This window comes from Dendrobium catenatum, unplaced genomic scaffold, assembly GCF_001605985.2.
Source record: "Dendrobium catenatum unplaced genomic scaffold, ASM160598v2 fragScaff_scaffold_675, whole genome shotgun sequence".
NCBI classification, from domain to species: Eukaryota; Viridiplantae; Streptophyta; class Magnoliopsida; order Asparagales; family Orchidaceae; genus Dendrobium; species Dendrobium catenatum.
In genome coordinates, this window is record NW_021319137.1 from 527,693 (window position 1) to 542,252 (window position 14,560).

A 14,560-nucleotide genomic window follows, 5' to 3' on the forward strand; every position below is an offset into this window, starting at 1 on the left:
AACACAAATTTCGTTCAATTCTTCATTAAAAATCAAAATGATACAATAGACGACTATATATAGGTCTTGACTCATGAAAAGTGAAAAGACTAAGTTGCCCTCTGGGCTACAAAGAAACATAACTCCCCACAGGGGTAAAATGGGAAAACAGTAAATCAAACAATACAATAAAAATAAGATACATCATGTCATCTAAATCAAAAGTAGAGATGCTGAATCGTGGCCGTCGATCTCCGGTTTCGCCGGCGATAAACATGTCGGTAGCGTCTGTTGATGTCCTCATCACTTTATGCCTAAAGCTTGATTCCTTTTGGAGGGCTTTAATCATTTTGATTTAAAAAGGCCTTTTAACACACTTAAATAACAAAGAATTCCTTATGTGTTGTGCACGACTCCTTTCAAGAAGGCACTAACACATTCCGATTAAGGGATTTTAAACAAATTAATATTATATCGACCTTATACGACGTACTAGATTCCTTCGGGAGGACACGTGGTATTGCATTCATAAGGTCCCTCTTTCTCTCTCTAATAAACCTTTAGTATTCTCAAATGAATACTTGTCTTCTTTATAAGATGAGTGTTTATTTTGAAAGTCCTAGGACTTATAAATTGATAACTGCCTGCACTTAGGGAGTTATCAATCTATAAGTTCTTTAAAATTAAATCAAATAACTTTAACATCTAAAACTGAAATAATTTAAAATTCAAATACACTATACTTAAACTTCAATTAAATTCTCATTTGGCCTTCAATAAATAAACTTTAATAATACACGCAATTCAAACATAAATTCCTATAGGACCTATCCAAACCACACGACCTCTTTCACACACTTAGATGCTTGCTAGGATTACCAACTTTAGCCTAGGCTAGGCCAGTGGTTTGTTGTGATTTTGTTTGCGAGTGTCTTGTCTAGAGGGCACCTATGTTTATCTGCTTACTTTCCTGCAAATCATAGCATGCATATTTATTTTCTGACAAAGAACCAGAGTGTGGAGTGAATAAGTGAGGGCGGTGTACTTTACTTTTATGTCTTTACTTTCCTGCACATATAACTATTCCCAACGAACTCATACCTGCATTTACTTTCCTTCTTTTACTTACCTGTAAAGTAGAATGTTCTTAGGATCTGATGTACTTATAAAGAGAAATATAATGCTTTATTTTCTTAGATCTGTTGTATATAGATTGAGTCTGTAAAATGTCTTGAGTCTGTAAAAGAATTAAAAATAACTGCTTATACATATATAAATGGGACCCCAAAAAGTAATATCCTCCACCAGGAAGATGTTCCTTTTTGGAATTCCATAGAAGACTTGGAGCCTGAAGATCATAAACAGTTATATTTAATTCTACTCTCCTATAGGCTTAGAATCCAGGTTTGTTGTCGGTGGGGCCTGGCCATCTTTACTTTACTGCAGACCCTGGGATGGAACCTGTAAATTTTATATTAATAAAATATACTCTTTTATATATACTGTTTCATGCATCATTATCATTCGAGTAGATTTTCAGTTTTTTTGTAAGCATATTCTACTGCATTCGATTTAAAATTCTTTAATCATTCCTTGGTTCCTAGGATAGAGCTACCTTAAATCTTGTATTCATCGGCGATTTGTTGTGATTAGGATTGTTAGCTAGCAGCCCACCTAGGCAGGTGGTAAGTCCAGAATGTATACACTTCTCTTTGCACATTCTTTCCTCTAATCAACTCTAAATCTTCAAATTAACACACTCATTCTCCACTCATCTAGCATCTTTTTAATCTTATTTATCCTCCATGGGATACAAATAATAAATAGGTTTTAAACTAAGACTTATTTCTCCTCCATGAATATGACTAGAACCCCAAATAAATCTAGCATTATTGTAACATGGTATGTAAACAAACGATTTGGAGAATTTAATGAATTTCATGGAGCTTTGGTAGGTCAAACAACAATAGGAACAAAACTAGTCCATCAAAAGCAAAGTTCTTGGCTCAGTCTAGTTTAAGGGTGTAAGTGAGCCGAGTCGACTCACGAGCCGGCTCGAGCTCAACACGTTTATCGGCCTCGTGAGCCTTTATCGGCTCGCGAGCCGAGCTTATCGAGCTCGAGCTCGAGCTCAAACTAAAATCACCCTTCATTTTAGTCTTAGAACATTTTGTACAACTGAAACACACATGAAGAGATACATCCCTTATATTAAATTTAAAAATAATGAGAGAAAGAAGAGCAGGTAGTGTTTGGCCCCTTGCTTGGGCCCACTAGCAACCACCATAACTACCACCTGTCTCCCTCCTTCATACTTGGTCATCCCACCACTCTCTATCCATTTGCATGGTCGTTCAAATCACTACCTAACCACTTAATTCTACTATATCTAGCCCTTTACACATAAAATAGAAATTTGACACAAAGTCAACACAATACTAGGTCTTTACACACACAATTCATAAATATGAAAATACATAAAAAATAATATGAAATGATGTAAAGCATTATACCTCCTTCATGGCTTGAGCTTGCCATTGATCTGGTTATAAGAACACCTTCATGTGTTACATCATTTTCCTTTAACTCCAAAGAACTCTTCTTTAAAGAATTAAAATCCAAATAGTCAGTTCCCAATTCTTGTGCTAGCTTTTCCAAATCCTAAGGGTGTCAATTTTGAGACGACCCGAAACACGATCCGAACCCGACCCGGAAAAATCCGGGTTCGGGTTGAACAAATCAACCCATTCTAAAAATCAGGTCGGGTTCGGGTTGACCCAGCAACCCGAAATTGACCTGAAAGTGACACGAAAACTCATATTTGACCCGAAAATCCGAGATTGACCCGTTTTTAACCCGATTTGACCTGAAAATCGAATATTGACCCAATTTTTACCCGAAAATTAGCAATTTTAGGTCAACTTCAGGTCATTCGTGTCGGATCGGGTTCGGGTCCAGAAACCTGACCCATTTTTAAAAACGGGTCAGGTTCGGGTTGACCCGAACAGTGCCGGGTCAGTTCCGAGTTTGACCCGAACCCGACCCGCTGACCCGAATTGACACCCCTACCAAATCCTTTTTAGTGAGCCAAGTATCTTCAATTAATGATTTGTCTCTTCACCTCACTAGAAACCTATGATCACCAAGCTAATCCTCCTCATGTATGATGATGTGGTCCACTTCAAAAAAAAAATGGCGATTTGGGTCCTGCAAAGAATGATATGATGTTCCTAAAAAAGAAATTTACTACCTCTTTGAAGGTTGGCTAAATCCTTTATATGATATAAGATCTTCCACATTAAAAATTGGGTTGATAAATATGTCTTTTAGCAATTCAATCACATATGCATTGTTTAAAATTGTGCAACTTGAGGCTCGCCTTGAGGCCCGCATCAACGTAATTCTAGTGAAAAACGCTTCGAGACTTACGCCTCTAGCTTTTTTATGAGTCTTGCACCTCAGCTTGGTTGAGGCCTGCCATGCCTCATTAGCATGAGGCTTATGTCTAGTCTCACCCTATTTGTATATATTTTTTTGTTAAAACTAACATAAAACATGGGTGTGACCATACCAGCACCAGTGCACCGGATCCCATCAGAACTCCACAGTTAAGCTTGCTTGGGAGAGAGTAGTACTAGGATGGGTGACCTCCTGAGAAGTCCTCGTATTGCACCCCTTTTTAAAAAAATTAAAAATTAAAAATTAAAAATTAAAAAAATTAAAAATTAAAAATAAAAAAACTAACATAAATCACGCCTTCATGCACATTCAAGTGCAACAACTTCCTTTTGATTGCCTCTACCTCTAGCCCGCGGCCCTCGCTGCAGCCAACACCGTCATAGCCATCACCAACAATCACTTAAAAGGTGTACACCACCACCCTAAAAATTTTTTAGGATTAATCTCATGTTTATGTTAATGAAAATATTTTTAAAAGATGAACATGATTGAAATAAATTAAAAAGAAGTATATTGGGAGGCATTCAACTCTATCGAATGAAGCAAGGGACAGACCAATTTATTGTGGAAACAACTCAGATAAAGACCACCTTAGTGATGATAGTGCAGATGATTCCTAAGTTGTTATCAACTATTTAAGCTTTCATTATAAATTAATTGTAAATGAATAGAGAATTAAGGGAAAAAAATTATAGTTAAACTTGATGTTATATGATACTTTTATGCTATTTCTATATTTAATATTGTTTTCTCTTATAATATTTGAATTTTAATTCTATTTCATGCAATTTATCACTTTTCACTTTATATCTTGTGCAATTTTTTATTTCATATGTATGTCAATTTGTTAATTCATAATTCAATAGGAAGTTCACATGTTATCATTTAATGTATTATTTAGGTATTATATAAAAATTATTTTTAACATTTATTATCACTTTACGTAATTTTTTTATTTTGAGACTTACACCTCAAAACGACTTGAGGCTTACCCCTCGCCTCATAAACAAAAAATGCCTCAATACCCAAATGCCTCAATACCCAATTGCGTAATTTTAAACATTGCACATATGCATTCGTGATGATGCCAAATGGCCCACATGCCCTAACTTATAATGTTCTAAATTGAATAGAAGGAAATCTCTCATGATGAATTCTTATTAACACATGATCCCCAATGTTGAACTCCTTAATCTTAGAGGATGATTCAATCATACTCCTATTAGGCTAGGTACTGGATGAAAAGGGTGTAGACTTTGCAGAAGATATCTAGGCAAAATATGAGAATGATTGAAGGGATGAATTTGAATCTATAGTTTAAGATGAATAAGTTGTCTTCTTATGCTTATTTAGAAGTAAAGCATAATGAAAAGCATCTTCTATAATTGAGGGACTAATAGCTCGACCTCCTATCTGATCTCACTCCTAAGTCCAATAGTGAATTTATTGGTTAGTTGCTACTCTTGATCTGTGCAATTGGTCCTAGGGCTTTGTAACTCAACCTCATATATGAATTCACTCCTAATACCAATAGTACATTTGTTAGCTAATTGCCACTCTTGATCTATGCTACTGGTCTAAGCAATCAAATCATTAAATAAGTTCATGTACTCGAACACTTGCATATTGCATTGCCTAAGAGTTATCAATTATTCAGGTAATTTCTTATCATGATTTCTAGGATGGTACTTAGCCCTTAGCATTTCTTTCATCTCAACTCACGTAAGTAAATATCTCCCTATCCTTGCCTCCTTCATTAAGATATTGGCCCAATAAATTTTAGCTTCTTATGCCTATAAACTTCATCTTAATAAAGATGGTTCTTTGGTAGTCATCCATTTGATATCAATCAAAACAACTCATCCATCTGAATAATGCAATCAAAGAATTTACTGGGGTCATAAACTCCATCATAAATAGGGCATCTACCTTAACCTTTTTTTCGGGGTTCAATAAATATTTCTTGATTTCTGTGGGGATTCTTCAAAGGTTTTATTCTTCTTGGTATGTGTTTCTTGGAGTTTTACACGTACTCTTCAACTATTGCTTCAATGTTTATAGGGTTTCTAATGGAGGAGTTTATATCCTAGCATTTAAATTTTGAATTTGGATGGTTAAGTTAAAATGAGCTCTTGAAGTTTGTTAAATTTTTCATCAATTTGAAGAGTTAACTCATCAATCCTCCTATTGGTAATGTCTATTTAATCATGATTAGTTCACTTTGGTGGCATGATGCAATAATGAAGACTATGATTTTGTAATATTTTTATTTTTTTATTTATTATTTTTTTTTTAAATATGAAATGCTTGCTGATATAAATAAAATTCATGCAAATGATTTTAAAAGATTAATTTAAAGCCTTAACAAAATTGCAAATTGCAATTAGAAGAAAACAAATACAAAAAAACTAAACGAGAATTAGGATAAAATCCTAAATGTTTAAGATATGATTTCATATTTTAGTAGGAATCAAGGTGATGTTTTAAATAATTTAGTGGAAAATTCCTCACTGAATTGGATCCTCTTTAATAAATTAAGGTTTGATAATTTTATGGTCTGTAATATGTGGAGGCAACTAATTGACATCATTGCACTAGTTAATAGAATTACATCAAACAAGTAATCTACTACAAGAATTATCAATGAAAAATAAAATATCATGAAAGGAAGTTTACCAAACTCAAAGTGAGATTATCTCTTTAGGATTTTCAATCCAAATTTGTAAAAGCCTCTCCAAACTCCATTTTTTTGTCTGAATGCAACTGATGTCCACCAATCAACAAAGCCCTTATAACAAAATGATGATGAGGGTTGGATGGTGGAGCTTTAGATCACTAATGTGATCAATTGGTGAATGTGTGAGAGTCTCCTAATATAATTAGAAGAGTCAAGATCAATTTTTATAATAGAGGTATTTTGAAGGTGGATGAAATGTGGAAGTAGGTCAAAAGCTATGAAATGTGTCCAAAGAATACAAATCAAACTTCTACCAATTAATTCTCCCTTTATAGATATCTAAGTCCAGCAAATCTAACCTTGATTTGACGGTGATGTTGTCAAGCTTATTTCTATAAGTTTTGCTAGATATCGGATAGGTTTGAGTGGTCCAAACATGCTTTGAAACGGATATAGTTCAGCTCAGTCAAGAACAGACCACTGTTAGAGATTTAGTTTTGATTACCTATAGAACTTGTGGAATTCAATAATAACTAAAAAATTTTAGAAAACATCCTAGATTTGATCTAAAAATTTGAACAATTTTTGTGGAGTTTTAGTGTTTTTTTTTTTAGGAATTTGTTTGTGACTAAAAAAAATACAAGACAGAAATAACAAACACAAGAATTAAAACTGATTAGTTCTACAGGAGTTTAACTAAAACAAACACAAATAAATTTAAATTTATTATAGTATGGGTTGTAAACTAATGATATGAAGAATTTGATCTAATTTTATGTAATTTTGGTAAGTCAAACAACATAAGAAACAAGACTAATCCAGCAAAGACAAATTTTCTTGGTTGAGTCTAGTAGATAGGATTAGATTTAGAATCAAAGAAAAATCAATGGAATTTTTAGTTTTTTTATTATGAATTATACACACTTGAACAAAATGACGGAGACTTGCACTAAATATAAAGTAAATAAAATTAAAGCCAAATCACCAAAATAATGAATCCAAGAAGATCACCCAATCTCCTTGGAATGGTCAACTACCAAGCCTTCTAGCCCTTTGAAATTTACTCGAAAAATTCTAAACTCAATAATCACCCTTCATTTCATTCTTAAAATGTTTTATACAACTGAAACACACATGAAAAGATGCATTCCTTCATTTAAAATAAAAAATAATGAAAGAAATGAGAGGAGGGAGAGGCTAAACCCTTTGGCCCACTAACAACCACCATAACTACTGCCTCCTTTATGCTTGGCCATCCTACCACTCTCTAGCCAATTGTTTGGCCAGCCACATCACTCTCTGGCTACTTAATTCTACTTTATCTAGCCCTTCTGCACATAAAATATTCATTTGACACATCGACACAATACTAGGTCTTGATACACATACGGTACATAAATATGAAAATGCTTAAAAAGATAATATGAAATGATGTAAATCATTATAGCTCCTTCATGGCTTGAGTTTCATATGCTCTTGCCTTTGATATGGTGACAGGGTCATCTCCATGTGCTATATCATGCAGCCACTCCTTTGGCCGAAGAACAGGCCTCCCAGGTCCTGCACGCTTGATTCGCCTTTCCTAGTTTCCCGGTTTAACCCCTACCACAGTCTCCCACATTATTCTCCTCCAAGTCATTGTTCCTGAAGCGAGAAGTTGACAGATGGTCACCTCCCTCCATGAGTATCATTCTCTCTTTAGTTTCCATTCTCATATAAGTTCCAACTTATTAGCTCATCAGGTAGGCATGCTAGTAAAGTTGAGTATCATTCATGGACAAATCACAATCCAACACAAACTGCCTTTTATTAATTTATTCTTCAGCCATACATGAGAAATCTAACAATCATAACAAGAACCTATTTTACTTCAACCATATTGATTTGCAAATCCCTCCATGCAGAATTTTCCGGAGAACAAGCAATTTGATCATTTGCGTTTACAAGAAAATGCTGCATGAAAACGAACTGACCTGGTGGTACTGAGGCAATGAATACAACCCAGTCGAAGACCCAGCATAGGATGGAGGAAAAACCTGGGGCACGGACGGAATCCTAACCGGCGGCGGGGCCGTTGGGGTAGACAAGTATGAAGGCTGATTAGGCGTAGGACCTGCGTTTTGGAGATGGAATGGTAGAGGAAAGTAGGAGCTCCCGAAGAAAGAATACTGCGATGAGGTCGAGTGCGTCGTGTTTGAGGCAGATGCCGATTCCGACGACATCTTGGAACTGCGACTGAGAAAAACCCTAGCTGGACTGGTGGATATGTAGGAGCTGCACTCGACAGGGTTCGATCGAGCAGGGTGTCATTGGGTTCACGGGTAGGGTGCGACATGAAAACACTCATAAAGAGTTGAAAACCTAAGTTCAACTTTGTCAGATTCGAACTCCATTAGGTTTTTTTTTTTTTTTTTTTTTTGGGACATTTAGGTCATTTAAGGCAAACTCACACACACAACGCATACACATAGACTCGAACCCTGAACCTCTTAATTGGAAGCCTAAGCTCTCAACCAATAGGCTAAGGAGAGTTGTGTAAACTCCATTAGGTCAAATATACAAAAGTAGTTGTCAAATGATTAGGGCCATTTCGGTGCAACAATTTAAAATCATAGTAATATCAAGGTTTTGAAAATCAGATCGGACAACAAATCAGAAGAATGAGATGTTCACGGTTCGATCGGTTCAAACGGGGCCGAACCAGATGATGCAATAAATAATAATATTATTAAACATTATTAAATAAATGAGAAATTTTTCTCTAATGCATTCAATCTACATTCGATTTTCATATCTAGCTAATCAAATAACATAAATATGACATAAATTATATTTATAAAACATAAACAAATAACACATAAGATAAATATGACACAAGTAAGCCTATCAAACATAAGCACATATTTCATAAATAAGTAAATAATTGATCAAACCACATACTTTTGTCAAGCTCTATTGTGTGTTGGGTATTGTTTTTTTTTTTTTTTTTTTTTTTTTTTTTTTTTTTTTTTTTTTTTTTTTTTTGTGTGTTGGGTATTGTTGAATGCATACCATCTTCAATTTTCTTTCTTTATCATGTGAAAATGTTAAAATATAAAATGAACAAAAGAAAATAAATTAAAATATATGACAAAATAGACAATAAAAATATATATAAAATAGACAATATATAACATACCTCTTCATAATTTATAACAAGATTAAAACACTTCATACTAATTGATAAGAAAAACTCAAAATTCATTAGGATAATAAAATTCTAAATTAATACCTTGGAGACAAAAAAGTAGTAATTAGCATTCAATTATTTATATCAGTTTACATATGAAAACTTAAAATCTAATAATCATCCAATAAATTTGTGTGATCGAATGATGGATTCTCAAACCCTCCTTCACTAAAATCTTGCATCTCAAATGCTTTTGCATCCTCACATGGTATGTCATCTTCATCACATATATTAGCTAAATTGTCTTCATCTGCAAACCATTAATTTGAAATAATAAGTCTATATTTTATATCACACTCAAAAGATATAAGTTACTCAACAATCTTACTTGAGGTTGGTCTAGTTGATGTTAAGTTTGGTTTTATATCTATAAGAATTGCATCATCTTTGTAAATTTCTAACTCCAAGTCTTCTAGATGCAATTCTGAAGCTGGCTCATCATCAAGGATCCAAAAGTCAATAAGTTCAATACTTGTGTAGTCCAAAGGATCATAACCTCTTTTTCTAAGTTGCAACCTATATAATTGTTATAAAAAATTAATAATAAAATGAGCGTCATTATTTAAAAGGATATTCAAAGCAGTTACAAATAGTACTTATTTCTTAAATTGAGATTATAATGAACATATACTAAATCATTTTGCCTTTGGTGCTTAAGATGATTTTGTCTTTTTGTATGAATCTGCTCAAACACACTCTAGTTTCTCTCACAGTCTGATGAAGATGATGTCTGACTAAGAATTCTAATAGCTACTTTCTATAGGTTTGGTGCACTAGAGTCTAACATCTTCCATCATTCATCTACAAATCAATAAACATACATTAACATGTTCAAATATATTATTATTTATTGTAAACAAAGACATCATAGTTCACATAAATTTTATCATCTTACCATGTTGCATTTCTTTTGCCAATGTTAATGCAATTGGCTTCCCAAAACTTTCTAAATTATCACGAAATAGCCTCACCTCATTGATTGTCAAAGATGGAGCACATACATCTTTATTGCCAATCAATTCTATTAGACCTTGCATAACTTCAGGCTTGTTATAGTAATTTTCCCTGTCATATTGAAAATGAGGGTTGAGAAAATAAGCTACAGAATGTATCCCTTGTCTTAGTTGATTATCCCATCTTCTCTTTATGATACTAGTTAACAGTTTGTACATTCTTTTATTATTTCTAAACATGGCCTTCATTACTTTTCTAATTATGTACATACCATCATAAAGATAACCAATAGATGGATTTTCATCTACATCAATAATTCTTCACAACTTAATTAAGGGCCCTTATAATTTTGAAATTATAAATTGTCATTTCAAAACCTTACATCCAAAATAATTGAAGCTGCCTCTTTTCTCTTTGTTGTCTTACTTAACTTTGAATCAATGTAAGCCTTAGTGGTGATGAATGCTTGCAAATCATGCTTATGATCATGCACACTTCGTAAGGTAATAAATGTTATTACAAATCTAGTTACTCCTGGTCATATAATTTCTGTCCAACTTTCCCTTCTCCTTTATCATGCCAATATAAAAGAATGATTATAAATACAAATTATAATCTTTGAAACTTTTCTTGCAAGTTTTGTAATATAATGCATGCTTCCAATATCTTTTAGAATGAGATTTATGCAATGTGCAGCACAAGGTAACCAATAGATATTTCTAAATTTTTCATGTAATAACTCACTAATTTTCTTATAATTTGTTACATTATCTGTTACAAAATGAACTATATTTTCTTGACCAACCCATCCAATAATATCAGTGAATAGTAAACATAATATTGTGTCATCATTAATGATATATGATTCATCCAATGATTTTAAAAATGAAACTCCATGATGATAATAACAAGAAAATTTATCAATGTCCTACTCCTTATGTTTGTCCAACCACAAGCCATCAATGTACAACCAGTTTCTTTTAATGTTCTTCTATAAGATTCAATTAAAAACTTGCATTCCTCTTTAGCATCTCGTAATAGATTCACTCTTACTTTATAGTAAGAGGGTAATTTATAATCAGGTCCTATTGCAGTAATTACATTAATAGTTTTTTATGTAAAAGGTGAATTGATAACATTGAATGGAATGCAGCTATCATAAAATCACCTAACAATTGTCAAATCTACACGATGCACTGCCTCCTTATATGTCATTACACTTTTTAGGGATTGTTGAGATCCTGGTTTTGTTCTAGGTGCAAAAAATTTATCTATTTCATTAATTTTTTCTTTCCTTTATCATTCTTTTTTCGATGTATATCAGAACATTATGATTTTGTAACTGAACATGAGCCCCTCTCTTCCTCAACTTGATCACCAATAAATAGATCACCACACTGTGATAAGTCTTCTTGTGTTAGTTTTTTCTTTGATATTACATTCAAATTTTTTTGCATTTGATATCGGATGTCATGTGCTACCTTCTTGCAAGAAGCAATATTACCTTTAATCCCTAATAGATATTGATTTATCTTATTAATACGTCCACCCTTATTAGTTGTTCCACAATAAAGATATTTTTATTGCTTCCTATCATTAGTAGTTTTACACTTTATAAAATGGTTCCAAACTATATCTATCTTTTCCCGTACACTTTGAGTTGAAGGTGCGGATTGATTGTTTGGTTGATCCATTGTTAATATTAAACTGAAGATATAGAGAGAGCTTTAGCACAAATTTGTTGAAAAAAACTTATAAATTAACTACATCATATTGTATACAAATAAAGAATCTTAAAAAAATTTTACTGGACATCAATATGACTAACCCATTATCCAATTTGATGTCTCTATAGTATTCCTCCATAGATACGAATAATCTACATGATAAAACTACTAGGCTACGAAGAACCTACCCAACCCAAACATGTCTACTTTTTTCATAAAGCCATATACAAACTCAAATAAGCCATATGATGAAATTATTAATACCCATATGTATTAAAATTTTAAAACATCACTTACAAATGACATCTCATAGTCTAACCTGGTTGTACTAAAAGGCAAGTAAGGGTTGATATGTCATAATTTAACTCTGATAAGAATGCACATTGTATATGTTTGCATGAATCTAAATAAAATGAGGACTATACAAAAACATTGATAAATCAGATAAACTTTAGATATTTGGAAGGTCAATAATAGGAATGAGCAGTGGATAGCAACATTGTTATCTAGATAGTGGTTTATTGAGCTAAATAATGGTGTTTATAAAATTCAATAGTTTTATAGTTTTACTTACAATAGACTTACTTTTATAACACATTTTATTTAGAATAATCAATGCCAATTCTACCTCTTGACTGTTTATTTCTTACATGTATAACCAACAATATTAAGGTAATCTTGATAGGCATTTGATCCGAATATTATCTAGATTAACTTAATTATTATTTTGAAATTACCTTAACCTCAATTTTAGCAGCAAATTAAAATCTTGTAATGTTATCTACACGATAATGAAGCAAACAACTGTATTATTGTCTAAGTACTACCAAGCAAGAATTAAATAGCTAGAGGTTAGAAATTTATGAAACACAAATCAAATCATATAGGAGCAGTGGCGGATGAAGATTAAAATCTTGTAATTCATCCTTTTTAAAATGATGTCTTAACATTTAACATAAATGTACATAGAAAGCTGAAATTAAAGGGAGCTAAGAATAGGGGAGGAAGAAAGCTCAACCAGCTGTCATTGGCAAGAGATGAATTTTTAATACAAATTAACATCAAAATCAATGAACAAAAAAATAATTCATCATAATTTTATTAGTGAATCAATAAACTAATTTAAAAAATACCAATGTTTCAATGATAACTAACACAAAGAAATAAAAAAACCTAGAAAAATTAAGATTAATAAAACATAAAAAAGTTACATGCTAAGATTTGAAGGAAATATGAGAAGGGGATGTGATGCTGTTGAATAATGGCTTCCTTTACCTACTTATCGACTCAAATTTGTGAATGACGGGATTCCGAGCAGCGATGAAGGAGAAGGAAAGGAACTATAATGAAGCACTGTCCACTTATGGGTGTGGGAAATGTCGAAATACAATTAGGTTTTACCTTTTTACATTTTTACTTCTTTCTTACTGCTCAAATAGTCACACAATTTAAAATCTACACATGAGATTTGGCTTCTGCTTAACTGAATGGTTATTATAACTAGTCTCTAGTTCACCAGTTTCATGACCTGACCGTTGATTGGACCAGTTCAACTCTAATTTCATGTTTGGCCGATTTTCGGGATGTGTTTGAACTGACCGGCCGTCCAATTGCCGGTACAACTGGTTGAATCGGCTAGTACGGTTTGGTTTTAACAAAGTTGAATAATTTTTATAATTTATATATTTTAAAAATAATAATTATAAGTATTAAAAATTTATGTCATTATTTTCAGATTCATTAAACTCTAGGCCTTTCTTTTGAATTTTTATGTTTTAAATAATGCAAATAGCTTATTTACTAATAATAGAATATCAAAAAAATTATATTGATTGGTCACGAATCTTGAGGCAAAATCAAATCATATACTTTAAAAATTAAATCAAAGACCATCTATACATCAATTTTAGTAAACTTATAGTTAAACTGGATGTTTTGAAAATACAAACCAACTGACACCAAATTCAACTCAATATTAATCCAAATGAGTCCAAATCAAAGACCTGAAGCACATTTGGAAGGTTCAATCCATAATTTGGATGACCAAATAGTTTCCAAATGTGACATTGTTAGGGTTGTGCCCTAAAGAAATATTATTGTAATATATTTTCTATGGAAATAAATATTTAAAGACAATTTTAGCATGTGTCAATATTATCATTTGATATAATATTTTTTGTTCCATGATTATTTATGTAACCATAATTTAGTATATAATTATATATAAGAGAATTGAATTATGGATAATAATCAAAACAAGTTCATAATTATTAATTATAGTTGGAATCTATAATTAAATATTATTAGTAAAGTCCGTATCAACATTAAGAATGAATAATCTTACCTCATTATTTGATATGGAGATAAATAAGGATGGAGGTACTTTATAAATATGATTTATAGAACTAGACCAGATAAATTTTGAATTCTCTAATAAATTATGTTTTTAATTATAGAGAATTTAAAATTAATCATAAAGATGATCATATATAAACAATCTTAATCCTGAGTTATTAATAAACTCCTTATTTGTGA

General features: G+C 32.2%; 1 protein-coding gene and 1 non-coding gene across 4 annotated transcripts in view; one reads left to right on the forward strand and one right to left on the reverse strand.

The window, feature by feature from the left end:
• LOC110108734 (RNA-binding protein 42) overlaps nucleotides 1–8,444 on the reverse strand; it is a 61,199-nt gene extending 52,755 nt beyond the window's left edge. For 2 of the 3 annotated variants that reach the window (XM_028695801.1, XM_028695802.1), the window contains exon 1: nucleotides 8,089–8,444. In XM_028695801.1, coding sequence (XP_028551634.1) covers nucleotides 8,089–8,337 — 249 coding nt within the window. In that variant the 5' untranslated portion in view covers nucleotides 8,338–8,444. The remainder of the gene's footprint in view (nucleotides 1–8,088) is intronic. The other variant, XM_020839494.2, reaches the window with a different exon arrangement.
• Nucleotides 3,537–3,655, forward strand: LOC114579883. Its single transcript, XR_003701115.1, has one exon. It is a non-coding gene; the product is annotated as a 5S ribosomal RNA (ribosomal RNA).
• Nucleotides 8,445–14,560: the final 6,116 nt, after the last annotated feature.